Here is a 16,799-nt window from a genome sequence, read left to right as displayed (position 1 = left end):
CTAAGTGAGTAACCGGTTAATGCTTGTCTCAGTCATTCTTAGCCTTACCGGTTGCACTTTGTTTCAAACCGGTGTCACTGTTTGCCAGTCATTTGAAGTGTCTGCTGTCAAACCGATTTAGGACTGTATTTTTGTCTGTACTGATTCACCCCCCCCCCCCCCCCCCCCCCCTCTCAGTACCGGGTTAGTACTATCTGTTCATCATTGAGTTATCATAAACAACATAATTTAATTAACCCAATTTAGATTAGTGACATATTATATGAAATAATTTAGTAACCCTAAAAAAGGAGTGTAATTTTGATGTTGATATATAGTTGTCTGTTGTTTTGATTACAACTTTTGAACCATAGCTCAAAATTTGCTTAATATTGGATGCGTTGTGAGCAATATGATAAAATTTGAACTTGTTTATTCTTGTAATTTTTGTGGAGTCAACGTATTAGTTGTAAATTTAATCTTTTGTTTTATAAAATTGACCTTCAATTGTGAATATGACATTTTCTATAAAAAAAGATCCAATTGCCTTCAAATCCCATGTACTTGCAAACAAATATTTGCTTCTATCTACACTTGCAATATGAATAGTTGATCAACACTATTTTCACCTACAAATGATGTTGATATAAATATGATGCTGCCAAATAGACAACACAATATAATGTGATATAACATATCTTGGAATGACCTAGTGTGAGAGCTAGAGTTCCGTCACATTAATGTGAGAATTGAAGTGATTTATGTGGAAAGTTGAATAATAAAGATGGATTAATCCTCTGTGACACAAATATGTGGCGAAGTTACCCTTAATGATGGGTGGATCTCAAATGCTTACCCTCAATTAATTAAAGTTAAGAGGTGATTTTTTTTTTATTTGATCCAAGAATATAATTTGAAAGTTTCGGTACAAAATTTAGCACATAATGATTAGTTGAAATTTAACTGACTTGAACTTGAGGTGAAATTAACATATTCAAATATACAAGTTAAATTCATACAACAAAACTAATTGATTCATTTCTACACTTATAAATTTGATTTAGCAATAAAGATTTAAATCCAAAAACATTATATGTTTCTAAAGAACTATACTCTATTCATGAAATATAAAAATAATTACAAATTATGAATAATAAGAATATCAAGTCAATTAGATACAATTTGAATTGGTATAGTGATGAAGAGCTTGTGTCCTTGAAAGAGAAGTCATAAAATTCAAATCCTCCAAGAAAGTAAGATATGTAACCTCAATTTTGTAGTACATTTAGATACCTCCGACAAAAAATACTCCATAGACATCAAAATTATGTATCAAAAAGTAAAAACATAGGTTATGGACTTTTCTTTAGCTCTCTCATTCGGAGTGGGAGAGTGGTGAGTGTGAGTGTCGGTATGAGTGGGATAAAATATTCATCAATTGTCAAAAAGGGCATAAAAAAATTAATGGGAACTTTTTATTCTTTAAATCTGTTTGCTTTTATACATAGCCTCTAAAATCCTGACAGGGAGCCGAGCTCAACTCGAGTAAGCTTTTTACCGCTCGAAAATCCTGACAGGGAGCCGAGCTCAACTCGAGTAAGCTTTTTACCGCTCGGCTACTTCTCTATCTCCATTTCACTCAATTCTGCAAGAGTTTAACAAGGAATTTGAGAAGAGAGGTACCGGTCGTGTGTTGCGTGGTATTTGCTCCTCTATGAAACCCCCATACCATTTTTCTCCCAGGCAAAATCCTCGTTTTGGGGAGTATGAGGGTACAGGTTCACCTCTCGCAGGAACACATACACATTGAGTATCTTACGGACAATGTATTGTGTGGTTGGACGAAGGTGGTTTTAGTGTTTGGCTTTTAATGGCTGACAGAAAGGATGTAGATGTGGCGCGGGGTTTTGTTTTTGTGTGTATTTGGAGATTAGGGCCATAGGGGGTCGGAGAAAGAGGGGCATTTGTGGCTGCTAGGGTAATGAAGCAGGGGAATTGAAGGAGAAAGAGATGGAAGGGGAAGGGGATCTGGTGGTCGTCTCTGCAGTTTGCGCCACGCTCTTTGCGCTACTGGGTGCCCTCAGCCTTTTCATTCTTTGTCGTGTCAATTGGCGGCCCTGGAGAATATACAGGTGAGAAATCGCAGCTTTATTAATGCTTGCTTTTAACAGTGCGATCTTAATAACAATCAGCATTTCTCCCACGGGTTTCTTATTTCTTTACAGCATGTTATTTGACCTTTGCTTTTTTGGAGTTTTATCGTGCAGTCTACTAGACTGCTGCTGCATTTCTCACTTGTCACTATCCGATGTTGTTTAAACTCATGTCCCAACTTGAAATCCTGATTTGCTTAGACTGGCGCAAAACGATTCCTCGTTGTTTAAGTTTTTATTTTAAATAAGCTGCCAATTTAATTTGTAATATTCTTTCCATGCAACTGAGTCACGTTGGTCAAACTGAATGCTCTCTGGACACATTAGTGTGCTATTCTAAAGTAAGGGCTGACAGTCTACCAGGCCTTTTCACTAATTCATATGCGTCTACTGAAATTCTGTGCAACATGACTTTTTGTAGAAACACACCCCTTATATTCAACATTGGCATGACGATTATGTATGAAAAGGACCTGAAAATTTTGGGCAGTATGTGGGTCATGGCAAAGATGAGAAAATGACATCAGAAATTTTGCTGTGGAGAGTAGCATGACATACATAAAGGATACCATCGGCATTTATAGTAGATAAATCCGGGATTGATAGAGAGATTCGACAGAGGGTTGCTATAACTATTAAGTATCATAGGTTTTCTGAAGGAAAAAGACTTCTATTTACAAAAACCAGATTATTTAAACGGGAAGTCACTTATAAGAGAAGAACTCTATGACTGCTGGGAACATTTGAAGTTCTTGCATAGCTTCTTCCTGAAAAGGGTCCATTCTCACAAATTGGAAACACAAGTTTGATTGTATCTCTGTGGGCGCAACTTTGTAGAATATGGTAGCAACTGGTAGCATCACACACTGACTTGTTTATAAACATGTTAAGAATATGCTTGAGTAACAAGACATGATCATAGTGAGCTTCTGTATAAGTGTAGAGTGTTATTGGACAGAAAAATGGTCAACATACCTTTAAGAGAAAAACCATGTTTATTTTTATTTTCTGGGCTGTAGGAATAAAGTGTTCTATACATGGAGAGTGGGCCAAAATGACCTACATTCTCTCAACTTCACTTCACTTCAATTTCAACTTTCATTGAGTAGAGGAAATCATTTCAAATGCACAGTTTGCCCATTGCTTTACCTGCTCATGTTTTCGGACTATAGGATTTCAGAGCTTGATTCCACATATCAGCTCCTTCACGGGCTTGACGAGACCATTTTTTAAAATGAGTACAATTTATCATATTGCATGCTTACATTTTTAATGAATGATGTTATTTTTTGACGCATGCTAAAGCATATTTAGTATTTACTTGAAAAAACTTGTCATCATGTTTTTTCTTGTTTGTGTTGCTTGAAAGTGTTCTTTGTTTGTGAACCTCTTTTTGTGTTGCTTGAAAATGTTCTTTGTTTGTGAACCTCTTACATTTTATTTTTATAAAAACATTGCTAGTATGCTTACTGAAGAAGAGTATGCTTAGCATTGTTAAAAAATTCAAGGAATCACTCCTGACCACATTGTGTGCTTTAGTTTGCATGAAGGATGTTATTTATTGACTACGTGTTTCAGCATGGTTACTTCAAAAAATAAACCTCATCTTTTTTTTTTTTTTCTCATCTATAAGCATTTCTATGCTTTTTGAACTTACTATATTTTGTTTTTATGCAAATATGGTTGATATGTTTAGTAGATGGGGATACTATTCTAAGTATTCACTGTAAATTGTATCTCAGGTCTTGCAAAGGGGCTAAATATGATCTTGATACATTATGACCTTCATATTTTATTTTGAATTTGATCGAGTACAACTATGATTTATTTCACTTGGTTTCGGTAAATCTAGACTGAAATATATCAGTGCAGATAACTTTGCAAATCACAACAGTAAATTGATTTACAGCAGTATTTCTAGAATTAAATCTCATATAACATAATTGCAGACATCCTTTAGTGAATGTACAGAATTAAGCACAGACTCAGATTTTATCAACGTCTATTCTCAGATGTTATCAACTTACAAAACTCAGCGCATACAGAGGTTACAATGTCCATAAGAAGTCATTCTGGATTGTCACTATATTTCAATGGCCGCTATCTTCAGTTGATGAGATAGATTGATGAATGATATTGTGCCTTGAAAATGGTGTGGTTAGCAGCAATACCAATTGTGGTATTTCAATGATCTTCCAGATGTGCAGGCCTGTACTTGTATCCTCAATCAGTGGTAAGGATCCTTGCAAAAGCGGCACTTCCTTAAATCACTTCACCTCGCTATTGGCCTGTGTGGGCTTTGCTGCTGTCTACAGACACATAGCAAAAGTGACTTGCAATCCTTGCTCAAATGCGCACCCCAGGTATTGTGTCCAAGATGTCTCCAGCTCTCTGTGACCACTGCTTATTGAAGCACATATACATGCATCGTCAAGCTGTTCAGAATTACCAAATGGTAGAGATGACAAAACTGCACTATGAGGAATGAATAGGTAGGGGTTCCGTTCTGTTGGCACCTTCAATTTTTGTAAAATCGAAGTGCACGTGTACCTTAAGTTTGGCAATAGTGACTAGGTCTGGCTCTTGTCACAATCTACCCTGGAGGCCATTGTGATGACCCTAATTTGAGGGGTGGCCTATGGCGCCCTGACAGTGTTTTACAACACTTGATTTTGTTCTTTTGACTTTTTTTGCTTTTAATAAATTGGAAATTTTAAACAATTGAAAGTGTTTAAATTTCCTATTTTGGTTGGGCTGACTTAGGTGCTTTTGTTTTGTTTAATTTAATGGTTTTTAAATAAATGCTTTTGGGCCGACCTTGGGTTGGTGGTCTCATGCCACAACATACGCTTCCTATTTTAGGGAGTGCTTTGCCTTGTCGAGATATGCTAATTTTGGTTGATTGAGCCTTTGTGCACACAGGCAAGTCTGGAATGAAAACTCCAGCAAGCCGGTGAGGTAGGACGAAATCCTTGCCCTCACACAGTCGACTTTAGCCTTCAAACCATTCAACAATTAATCCGCTTAACTATTTTTTTGTAGGTCCATTCTAAAGTAGGTAGTCATTGACATTATTGGAAGGAAGGAAGTCGTGGCATTACCAGGTGCCATTGCAAGGGTACCATTATTGCACATTTGGGAAGGAGGACACAATTTGCATAAGTATGAGATGGCAGCTTGCAGGACTTCTAGAATACAACCGTGATTCACAACTGCAAAGGCATTGATAGGCGATATTACATCTGATATTCTAAGGAGGCACGGATAGCCTTTGCCATGTCTTTGACGGGCAAGGCCAATATTTGCAGTAACACAGAGGAATCCTTAAGTCGCAAAAAGACTTGCAACGACACACGTGCTTGTAGCTGGGATCATTATATAAAGATGGTTGTGTTGACTGTGTGAATGAAGTTAAGTCGAACTTGAGAAGGAAGAATTTGTTAAAGATGGTAACTTCAGCAGATATCATACGTGCCGTATTTATGTCTGTGAATGCTGTCACCGACTTCGTATTAGCTGGCAATACGTTTTCTTTCTCCTGCTGGACTTCATCAGCTCGAGTGTATGTTGGTGTGTAACTGACACCGTCCTTATTGTCTCATCTTCCGCCTTCTTCTTGAGGAGTCTATCGGTTATTGAAGCAGGTTATTTATTCATGTGCCGTGGGCTATTTAGGTGATGATTAACATTCCTTGAAGAGTCTTTTGCTGTGACTTTGTATCTGCTATTATTTTCTGAGTTGATCATCTACATTCAGCTGTGATCATTGGAGTGCTCAGATTTATGTACTTATTTTGAGACTTCAATAAAATTATCTTTTGGTGTGGCTGGGTTTTTCACCCTCAGGTTGAGGGTTTTCCCAGGATAAATTCTGTGTATCTTGTTTCAGATTTCTGTGTTGCTAAAACATTAACAGAATTGAAGGGGACCATACCCCCCTAGGAGTCTATCGATTATTGCTTCCGATTGCAAGCGCAAGCAATTCAAGGAGATCGAATCCCACGACCAAGAGTAGCCAGCCTATCTATATGTAAAAGTCGACCAGTATAATTGTATCACAGAATAGTCATCAAAACAATATTGATCTTATATGTAATTTGGAGGTGCTTTTTTTGTATTGAGGTATGAAAATTAGAAGTATTATCTGGAAGCTGTGACTGTGTCTATATGATCAATGGAGATTTCATTTAACATCGTATCCATTTAATGTTCTGCATTAGAAATTCTGCTTTGTTTAACCCATTATACGATTTAGGATATTTCAACCATCTTCGACGATTAAAGTTTTGCAACCCAGATATCTTCAAGCTCCCTTTGGTGAAATGTTTTTTGTGACATGTGAATATGCTTGTTTAGTTTTGTGGCCCTCGGATGAGTGCTGATGTGCTTTTTAATTGTTTTGTGACTGCAACCTGGCCCGAAATGCGTCTAGGAAAAGTGTCATTTATTTGATTCCAATGACAACCCACCTGACATTTTGGCCTCAAATGCCTTCAGTTTTAGTTTCATGGCAATATGAGCTCATATGGTATTTTAACGTAAACTTTCTTTTGTTGAGCAATCTCGCTAGCAGGACTCATTTACAAAAGAGGCACCAAAATTCAGCAAGCTGTTCAAATTCTAGTGACAAACCCACGTTTTATTTAATTGATTATGCTTGCTTGCCAGTTTTTGTGGCTTCAGGACGCTTGGTTTGCCTGCAGTGAAACTACTCCTAAAAGGCTAAAACAAGCTTCATCGCAGGAGGAGGGTTTTGCGAGCTCCATAGATATTGTTGGATTGATGGAGCTGCCTCATTGTTTGATCGTTGGAGGGTTTTGGGAGCTCCATAGATAACGCTGGATTGATGGAGCTGCCCCATCTTTGGATTGCTAGAAGGTTTTGGGAGCCCATAGATAGTATAATTTCCATCAATGGAGCTGCCTCATTGTTGGATCGTTTGAGGGTTTTGGGAGCTCCATAGATATCGTTGGATTGATGGAGCTGTCTCAATGTTGGATCGCTGAAAGGTTTTGGGAGCTCTAGAGATAGTATAAGTTCCATCATGGAGTTGGCTCATTGTTGGATCGCTAGAGGGTTTTGGGAGCTCCATAGATATCGATGGATTGATGGAGCTGCCTCATTGTTGGATCGTTGGAGGGTTTTGGTAGCTCCATAGATATCGTTGGATCAATGGAGTTGGCAAATGCCAAAGTGCAAGAGTGAAGATGGTTTTTTCACCAAGGGTAAAATGTTTTCACAGGGATGTAATGTAAAGAGGAAAATGACAAATATTGGGTTGCAAGAAAAAATGAAGATAAAGGACAAATTTCAAGTAAGCTGCAATTGAAAGGGAAATAAATATTTGTATGTAGATGAGAAGCAAAAATAATGTAAGCTGGAGAATGTTCAGGGTGCCAAGTGTTGCAAGTCAAATTGAAGCTGAAGGTGCCATGTGTCAGCTGTAAAGGAATTTTAGGTCTTCTCCATTCTTTAAATGTAATTTCCTTTCATTTTGCAAGGTTCCAATCCCAGTTTTTCGGAGTAATGCAATTTTTTGTACAAAGTAGCTCTGTTAGGTTTAGGTTGTTCTTTAAATTTTGGTTTCAGATGTTGTAACCAGTTGTTTTGATAATAGCAAGCAAATTAGTTTGCAACTAGGATTAGAAATGTCATGTGGTAATGTCTCTTGGAATGTATGCTTTGTCTTTTAATCAGAATAATCAAGGATTACAATGATTTTTTGTTGCATATTTGCTGCAATAAGTTTTTAGTTGATGGCTCCTTTTTCAAGGAGCAAGGTAAAGTTTTCTCTCAGTTAAATGCTAAGGATATTGTGTTATGTTTCAGGATTTGTAAGAAGATTGCTTTTAAGTCCATGGGAGGCCTCATTGTTGTAAGAAAACAATGATTTAATGGTCATTAACTGTGTTTATGTTATTATCAGATGGGTTATTCCATGTTGACTCTGTTAATGGACAAGGCATCGGTTTGGTGTAGTTCTTTGTGCAAGCCCTGGTTGGAAACATCTCAAATCTAAATCTGAAAATCATTTCTATTTCCTGTTTTAGTTTAGTTTCAGTTTTCTATTTTACTCTATGCCAGTGTTAAATGGAGAACAAAGGGGTGTAATAGTCAAGAATGCATTCACACAAACCCTTGTTATTTTGTGTGAAGTTTTATCTGCTTTAGCATCTTTGTTTAATGTTGTGAAGTATTTGAAAATGATGTGAATTAAGGGGGGCCCACTTAGGTTTTGCAAAGGTTGAAGTGCAAAGGATTTCAACCTTTTGTTGAATCCCGTTCATTCGCCAAATCCAGCACTAAATTTGAGCATAAGACTTACATATCTTTAGGATTTAGTGAATCTGTTGATTTGGGAACCAACAGATTGGCGACCGTGCTGGGGAGATTGAAGTAAAAATATTGTTGAATCCAATCTTGGAGTGTCTGGTCATGAAGTTTTCAGATCTGGTAGAAATTTTGTTGCAGAAAGATTGAAGAATTTTTTGAAATGACTCTGCTGTTGGAGAAGACCAAGAATGAAAGTAAGCTGTTTGGTGCTTTTTGAAATTTAGTCCTCTAGCGACTTTGTGAACAAGAACCTGATAAAAGTGTGAAGAAGATCTCGTACTCAGAGTTTCCAGTCAGGAAAGAAAGTTAGCAGCAGCTGCAACTTGTCCAGGTATTTCATGAACTTGGTTGTTCAAAGAATATAAATATATGATTGAATATAGCTCATAAAATTTTTATGGAATAAATCTTGTTCCCTGGCTTGGTGAGGTTAGCACTGATTGAAAGGGAAGTGATAGATGTAGGTATGCAGACCATAGCATTTCAAATTATAGCCAATGCTTTGTATGACCTATGAAGTATGCATTTAGAAAAAGCTCACTGGATAGATTTCAAATATAGTTGAGATTTTTAAGATCTTGTTGTAAAAGAAGCTGAGAGTTAAGGGTGAATTAGCTGCAATATGATGTAAAGTTTTTGGAAGGGAATGTCAAAAGGCATCAGCCCATTTATCCTTGTATGATTTCAAATGTAATAATGCATAATGAGCAGCCCCAGCCATGTAATCAGAAGAGAAGATTCATTATTGAAAGCTATAGGGCTATAGATTTCAGTGGCATTTTGAGTTTTCCAAATCAAATACCACATGAGATTAGAGAGGAGATACCAAAGTTTAAAGGTGACAAGTCCGAATCAGCATGTAAGCATCTTCAGGATTTCACAGATGCAGTAGGCGATTATGAAATAAATGTTGAAGACATTATCATGAAACTCTTTGTGCAGTCCATTAAAGATGATACTAGAGATTGGGTTTATGATTTACGAGCACATTCGATCTCATCATGGCATGAGTTTAAGTCAGTTTTCATTGAGCAATTTGGGGAAAGAGTTCATGTAGCCTCTATGATCAGCAATTTCATGAATATCCAAATACAGGAGAATGCATTGGTTCAAAAATCAGATTTGTGAAGACATCAAGGAGTTTTCTTGAGAAGGTGAGACCAAACGATGCAATGGCTCTAGTTGTCTATCTGGGTGTTTTTGATAGAGAAATGAGCTACTGGTTGAGAAGCAAAGACCTCACAAGTTTGCATCAGGCTTTTGAGATGGCAATGGATATAGAAAACAATCTGAAGTATGGAATGCTTAAGGGATTTATGTTAGGAAGCTTTGGTTGTCATAAAACTTCATATGCAGCTGAGCAATGCAAGTCAAATAATGAAGTTAGTCTTCAAAACAAACATATCTTTGCTGTTCCAGATTTTGCTCCACTGCATGATCAGAATCAGATTGAACCCCAGGCCAATTATCAACAACTTGCAAGCGTTATTGAGTCTATTGTTTATATTCAGGCAACGTTTGATGTAAATAGAATAGAAGGGGAATCAGGGTATTCCTTGTTTTCAAGGATTTTGAATGCCTATATGCAAATCCCTAATGTTTTTAGACCTCAGCAAGTTGCTTGCATTAATTTGTTTATGGATTTGTATGAACCAGGTTCAAGTGCGTGGCCTGAAGGGTTGAAGCCAAGTAATTTTGCTCAAATGTCTGATTGGATTGACTTGGTGGAGAATGTTAGAGTCATAGTCCAACCAAAATGTTATATGAACCCAAAGTCTGTATCCATGACAATGTAAATATGCATCATGCCTCATACTGTTGTAGTTCAGTTGATGAAGAAATAGAAGTCTTAGGAATTCATTGTAATGCTTCAGTCCATGGAACTAATGAAACAAATGGGACTAGTTGTTACATTGAAGACAGGGACATTGCAAAAGTTCACTTGCAGCTATATGATAAAAATAAGTCAAATGAAATTTTCAGTGATACCAATGCTAATGAAATGATGTATTCATAATTGAATGTGCAAGAATTAGGTAACTCTAATCATGATTTTACCAGTGTGCAGAGCTTTGTCAGTAATGATCATGATATTACTCAATATGTCCGAAATTGTGCAACTCATGAGGTTGATTGTACTGATTGTTATTCTGATTTTTCAAGTGACATATATGAAGTTGAATCTGACAATTTTGTTCTAAATGAAGATAACATTGGTATCCTAAGCGCGGATAACATATTTTCAACCCTGACTGATTCATGTATGCATAACCATGATCATGTGGGTCAAGAGATCATGTCGTCATCGGTTGAGAGTATTAAAGGAATTAAGGAATCCCCAGATCAAGCTGTTTCAGAATATGTTAATATGGAGGAAATATCAGACCTATGTATTGAAAAATCAGATGATGAGACTATCAGTAATGCTGATTATTGTTGCTTCTTGGTTGATGCTTATGACACTCATAACAGGGAAGTAGAAAATGATGGTGCATCTGAAAATATTAATGCAAGTTATAATAATGATACAAAGTATGAATGGTTTGAGCCAATTCTTGAAGTTGTTTACATGGATATGAATGAAGGTTGGAAATACAAATTAGATCATATTAATGGGCCAGAGATGCAAGCATTTGTGTATAAATGGGATGATAATAATGCAAATATGCTTTATTTGCAAAGTGTTGTAATTGGTGAATATGTGGTTGAGTTAGAATGTTGATATACAGATGCACCCGTGTATGAGTGTTTTTCTTTTTATACATTGGAAGATTGTTTACATAGTGTACATGGTTTGCAGCAGTGTGCTTATGAAAACATTAAGTTTGATGTGCAAACTTGTGATCAAGTCACAATTAATGATACCAGTTGTATGATGCATTATGAATGTTTTCTGTTTTCAGATCAGCTGGGTGCCTATTTGGCGAAACATGACACTGACAATGAAAAATGTTACATACAATATGAATATGCTTTGTATAATGGATGTAGTATGTGCAAATTAGATTATGACATTTTCCAGTTTAGGCTTGGTTGCAAAAAGAAGAATGATAAGGGAGACATTGGCAATACTGAATACAATGTTATTTTGGAAGATGCCAATTATAGTGGGTATACTCAGGTAGTTGTCAGTGATACAAGCATATTGATTTTGTGTGGGTCAACTGAAAATCAGGTGTTTGACAAAGGCTGATATTGTTTCTTCATTTTTGGTGGCCCAGGGCCACCAAATGAAGATAAATAATTCAGTCAGTTTGAAGCAGTGGTAGAGCCACCCAATGGAGTAGGCATCTGGTCTAAGCCGTGGAGATCTAGAATCTCACCATGCCCGTAAGGGGCATGCATCCTCGAACATGAGCCATTGTTGGCACCTTCAATTTTTGTAAAATTAAAGTGCCCATGCACCTTAAGTTTGACAATAGTGACTAGTTCTGGTTACTGTCACAATCTACCTTGGAAGCTATCTTCAACAATTAAAATTTTGCAACCTAGATGTCTTCAAGCAAATCCCTTTGGTGAAATGTTTTTTGTGACATATGTGAACATGCTTGTTAAGTTTTGTGGCCCTGAGATGAGTGCTGATGTGCTTTTTAATTGTTTTGCGATTGCAACATGGTCCGAAATGCGTCACAAAAAAGTGTCAAATTTCTTGATTTCGACAGCAACCCACCTGATATTTTGGCCTCAAGTGCCTCCAAGTTCAGTTGCGTGGCAAATCGAGCTCATATGGTATATTTACGTAAACTTTCTTTTGTTAAGTGATCTCGTCGGCAAAGCCCATTTACAAAGGAGGTACCAAAATTCAGCGAGCTGTTCAAATTCTAGTGACAAACCCACATTTTATATAATTGATTATGCTTGCTTGCCAATTTTCGCAACTACAGGACGCTTGGTTTGGTCGCAGTGAAATTACTCCAAAAAAGGCTCAAACAAGCTTCATCGTTGGAGGGTCTTGGGAGCTCCATAAATATCACTGGATCGATAGAACTGCCTCAGCACTGGAAGTTTTTGGAAGCTCCATAGATAGTATAAGTTCCATCGATGGAGTTGCCTCATTGCTGGATTGCTGGAGCGTTTTGTGAGCTCCATAGTATAAGTTTCATTGATGGAGTTGCCTCATCTTTGGATCGCTAGAGGGTTTTGGGAGCTCCATAGATATTGCTGGATCGATGAAGCTGCCTCATTGTTGGATCCCCAAAAGGTTTTGGGAGCTTCATAGATAGTATAAGTTCCATCGATGGAGTTGCTTCATTGTTGGATCGCCGGGGAGGGTTTTGGGAGCTCCATAGATATTGTTGGATTGATGGAGTTGCCTCATCACTGGATTGCCAGAGGGTTTTGTGAGATCCTTAGATATCGTTGGGTCAATGGAGTTGGCAAATGGCAAAGTGCAACAGTAAAGATGGTTTTTTCACCAAGAGCAAAATGTTTTCATGGGGATGCAATGTAAATAGGAAATGACAAATACTTGGTTGAAAGAAAAAATGAAGATAAAGGACAAATTTCAAGTAAGGTGCAAATGAAAGGGAAATAAAATATTTTTATGTAAATGAGAAGCAAATATAATGTGAGCTGGAGAATGTTTAGGGTACCAAGTGTTGCAAGTCAAATTGAAGCTTAACGTGCCATGTGTCAGCTATAGATGAACTTTAGGTCTTCTCCATTCTTTAAATGTAATTTCCTTTCATTTTGTAAGGGTTCCAATCCCAAGTTTTCAGAGTAATGTAATTTTTTGTACAAAGTAGCTTTGTTATGTTCAGGTTCTTTAAATTTTAGTTTCAAATGTTGTAAGCAATTGTTTTGATAATAGAAAGCGAATTAGTTTGTAACCAGGATTAGAAATGTCATGCGGTAATGTCTCCTGGAATGTATGCATTGTTTTTTTAATAAGAATAATCAAGGATTACAATGATTTTTGATGCACATTTGCTGCAATAAGTGTTTAGTTGATGGCCCTTGTTCAAGGAGCAAGTTAAAGTTTTCTCTTAGTTAAATGCTAAGGATATTGCGTTATGTTTCAGGATCTGTAAGAAGATTTCTTGTATGTCCATGGGAGGCCTTATTGTTGTTAGACAACAATGATTTAAGAGTCACTAATTGTGTGTTTATGTTATTATTAGATGGATTATTTCATGTTGACTCTTTAAATGGACAAGGCTTTGGTTTGGTGTAGTTCTTTGTGCAAACCTTGGTTGGTGTAGTCACTAATTACTTGTGTTTAGTTTAGTTTCAGTTTTGTATTTCACTTGAAACCAGTGTCAAATGGAGAACAAAGGGATGTAATAGTCAGGAATGCATTCACACAAACTTTTGTTTATTTTTGTGTGAAGTTTTATCTGCTATAGCATAATTTTTTAAATGACGTGAATTAATGGAGACCCACCTAGGTTTTGTAGAGCTTGAAGTGCAGAGGCTTTCAACCTTTTGTTGAATCCTATTCGTTGGCCAGATCGAGCACTAAATTTGAGCATAACACCTGGTATATCTTTAGGATTTAATGAATTTGTTGATCTGGGAACCAACACGTCCTACCATGACGTTGTGTTTGAGATTGTCGTCCCAGGAAGCAATTCATGCCCAAAAACAAATTCTTTGAAAATTGTGATGTGCAAAAGAAGACTCCAACACCCATTACATAGGTGCTAGAAAAAGAATTCTCCATATTGGCCTAAGAAAGAGACAAGCAGGTTGACCAACGAAATAGAAAATATTTATTTATATTTTTATTAATTTATTGTTAAATTATTTAATATTATTTTTATTTTTTAATATTATTGTGTTAAAAAAACACTATTTATTCCTTCAATCATTAAATTGAGTCTTTTTAATTGGGGACATGACAGTCCTCCCGTCCAAGATGTTGCTTGTCCTCAAGCAACTTGAAATTCGAATGCTTAAAGATCTCTACTCACATTGCGGTGTCCATTTTTAGATTCTTCGATTTGACCAAGTATTTTGGAATGACCTTGTTTCTTAGCTTTCTTCTCTCACATCCAAGATGGTTTCAGGTTATTTCATCGTCCAACAGTGGTAACTCAATTGAAAGAATGATATGCTGTCCAAGAGCCTTCTTGAGGCATGAGACATGGAAAACATTATGTATTCTGCTATTGGCTGGAAGTTCGAGCCCATAAACTGCCTCACCAATCTTTGTCAATGACTTGTAGGGTCTAAAAAATCGTGGCTTCTGCTTGTCAACTCCACTCCCTTTAATGGATGATTGTCTATAGGGCTGCAACCTCAAGAACACTATGTCACCAATCTCAAAAACTCTGCCTTTTTGGTTCCTATCAACATATATCTTTTGCTGGTTTTGGGCCTGCTGCAAGTTTTCCTTGGGAATTTTGAAGATATTCATACTCGGCTGTTCCACATGCTTGGCATTTGGAACTCTACTATCCGTAAGGATCAAATCCACAAATTAAGTAGCATCAAACCATGAAGTGCCTTAAAGAGAGTCATACCAATTGACATTTAATTTGTTGTGTTGTAGCAATATTCCCTCAAATGCAACCACCTGATCCAAGTTGTTTGCCGTCCTGTAATGTAGTTTGTTCACGATATCAGTTTGCTATCAGTTTGTGGATGATAGCTAGTGCTTGGTGTCATCTCTGTACTTGTCAAGCAAAAGAGTTCTTGCCAAAACAAGCTGAGAAACCTGCTGTACCCCTCACTTACAATGGTTTTTGGCAGATCACGAAGTCTGATAATCTCTATAAATAACATACCTGCCACTTTTGGGGATTTATATTTTGAAGAAACTGAATGAAAGTGAGCATATTTAGTGACCCTATTAACAACTACATATATACAATCCTTACCTTGTACCTTTGGCAACCTTGTTATAAAATCCCATTGATATGCTCTCCCATTTTTGGGAGCTGCAATAAATGCTGGAAAATATGCTCTGTTTTGTTTTGTTGGCATTGCATACACTCTCTAACTTGCCGTAATACATCATTCTTAAGCCTTTTCCAAAAAACTTTCTCTCACCTGCTTGTATGTCTTGTAGAGGCCTGAATGACAAGTGAGTGGTGTGTCATGACATGCCCTCAAAATCCTCTCCTTCATCTTGGATTTAGGTATGAGATACAACTGTTCTTTGTAAAGGATGAACTCGTCAACCACCTTAAACCTATTATCTTGCAATTTCTCCTCCAAAATATCATTTGCAATTGGATTCTTAATACTAAGCCATTATAGAAGACCTCCAATCAGCCAATATATTAGTTTAAGAACAAAAATAAGGCATTCTTAGAGAATGCATCAGCCACCACATTATTATTCCCTTTTACATACTTAATGTCAAAATCATAGGCTTGAAGTTTGCTTATCCATTTCTGCTGCCTATTATTCAAATCCCGTTGGTTGAGGAAGAATTTCAGATTGTTATCATTCGTTTTGACCACAAACTTCCCACGAACCAAGTATTGTGTCACAATATATATTTCAGTATGTGAAGACAATAATATGATTTTTGGAATTGAATGACTTTAAAATCATTCCATAGTTTTTAATTATTTCTTCACACACACACACGCACAAAGCTCAACATTCTTATCTACATTTTATTTTGTGAATTACTTGCCTTTTGTAATCGAAATAGTTGCAAACATAAGTCTTTAAGACTAGTTTTGATTAAGATTGCTTGTAATTTAAAATTGGACATGCAAATTGAAAAGTCTTTGCACATTTTGAAGTAGCTCTTCAACTATAAAATTTAAATAAGGCGTCAAATTGGACTTACTCAAGGCACATGAGAAAATCCGATCTTTGCATGACATTGAGAGAGGGTATAAGCTATGAGGTGAGCTTGTTAAAGGCAATATCTTTCTCCCATGCATATGGAACACCAACTCTTAACTCATTGAACAAAGCAAGAAATGAAAAAGGGAGAGAAGCGAATAGATGAATGCTGTAATCAAAGATGCCCTCATAACAGAAGGGGGACATATTTCTCTAGATTGGAATAGATGAAAGGGGTCTTGGATGGAGAGTCAAAGCGCCAGGGGAATGGATACGCCCCCATGCAGCATACCCTTCAATTATGGCATCCTCGAATCTTGAGTAAAAAGCAAAAGATATAGAATTGCGCACTTGATCTAGTTTATGGATCAAGAATTACGAGCTTGGTGGGCACTGTTAAAAAAGAGCGCAATGGAGGACGTGGTCGAAGTAAATGGTCAGGAATGTGATTGAATGGTTTGCACATTGGGTTGGGTTTCATGGTCTGATTTGGAACCTTGACTAAATGGGTAAATCAAGTTCATGGTTTCCTAATAAAAACAACCTGATCTAAATATGTTTGAGAATTGTTCCATCATCAATATCTGG

At 36.8% G+C, this 16,799-nt stretch overlaps 1 protein-coding gene across 3 annotated transcripts in view; it reads left to right on the top strand.

Moving 5' to 3' along the window:
- Positions 1–1,368: 1,368 nt before the first annotated feature.
- The window catches only part of LOC131066898 (calpain-type cysteine protease DEK1), a 164,789-nt gene continuing 149,358 nt past the window's right edge, over positions 1,369–16,799 (top strand). For all 3 annotated transcript variants that reach the window (XM_058001774.2, XM_058001773.2, XM_058001776.2), the window contains exon 1: positions 1,369–2,111. In XM_058001774.2, the coding sequence (XP_057857757.2) occupies positions 1,990–2,111 (122 nt within the window). In that variant the 5' untranslated portion in view covers positions 1,369–1,989. The remainder of the gene's footprint in view (positions 2,112–16,799) is intronic.

This window comes from Cryptomeria japonica, chromosome 9, assembly GCF_030272615.1.
Source record: "Cryptomeria japonica chromosome 9, Sugi_1.0, whole genome shotgun sequence".
In the NCBI taxonomy this organism is placed as follows: domain Eukaryota; kingdom Viridiplantae; phylum Streptophyta; class Pinopsida; order Cupressales; family Cupressaceae; genus Cryptomeria; species Cryptomeria japonica.
The sequence above is the reverse complement of the archived record's forward strand: the minus strand, read 5'-3'. Positions and strand labels throughout refer to the sequence as shown.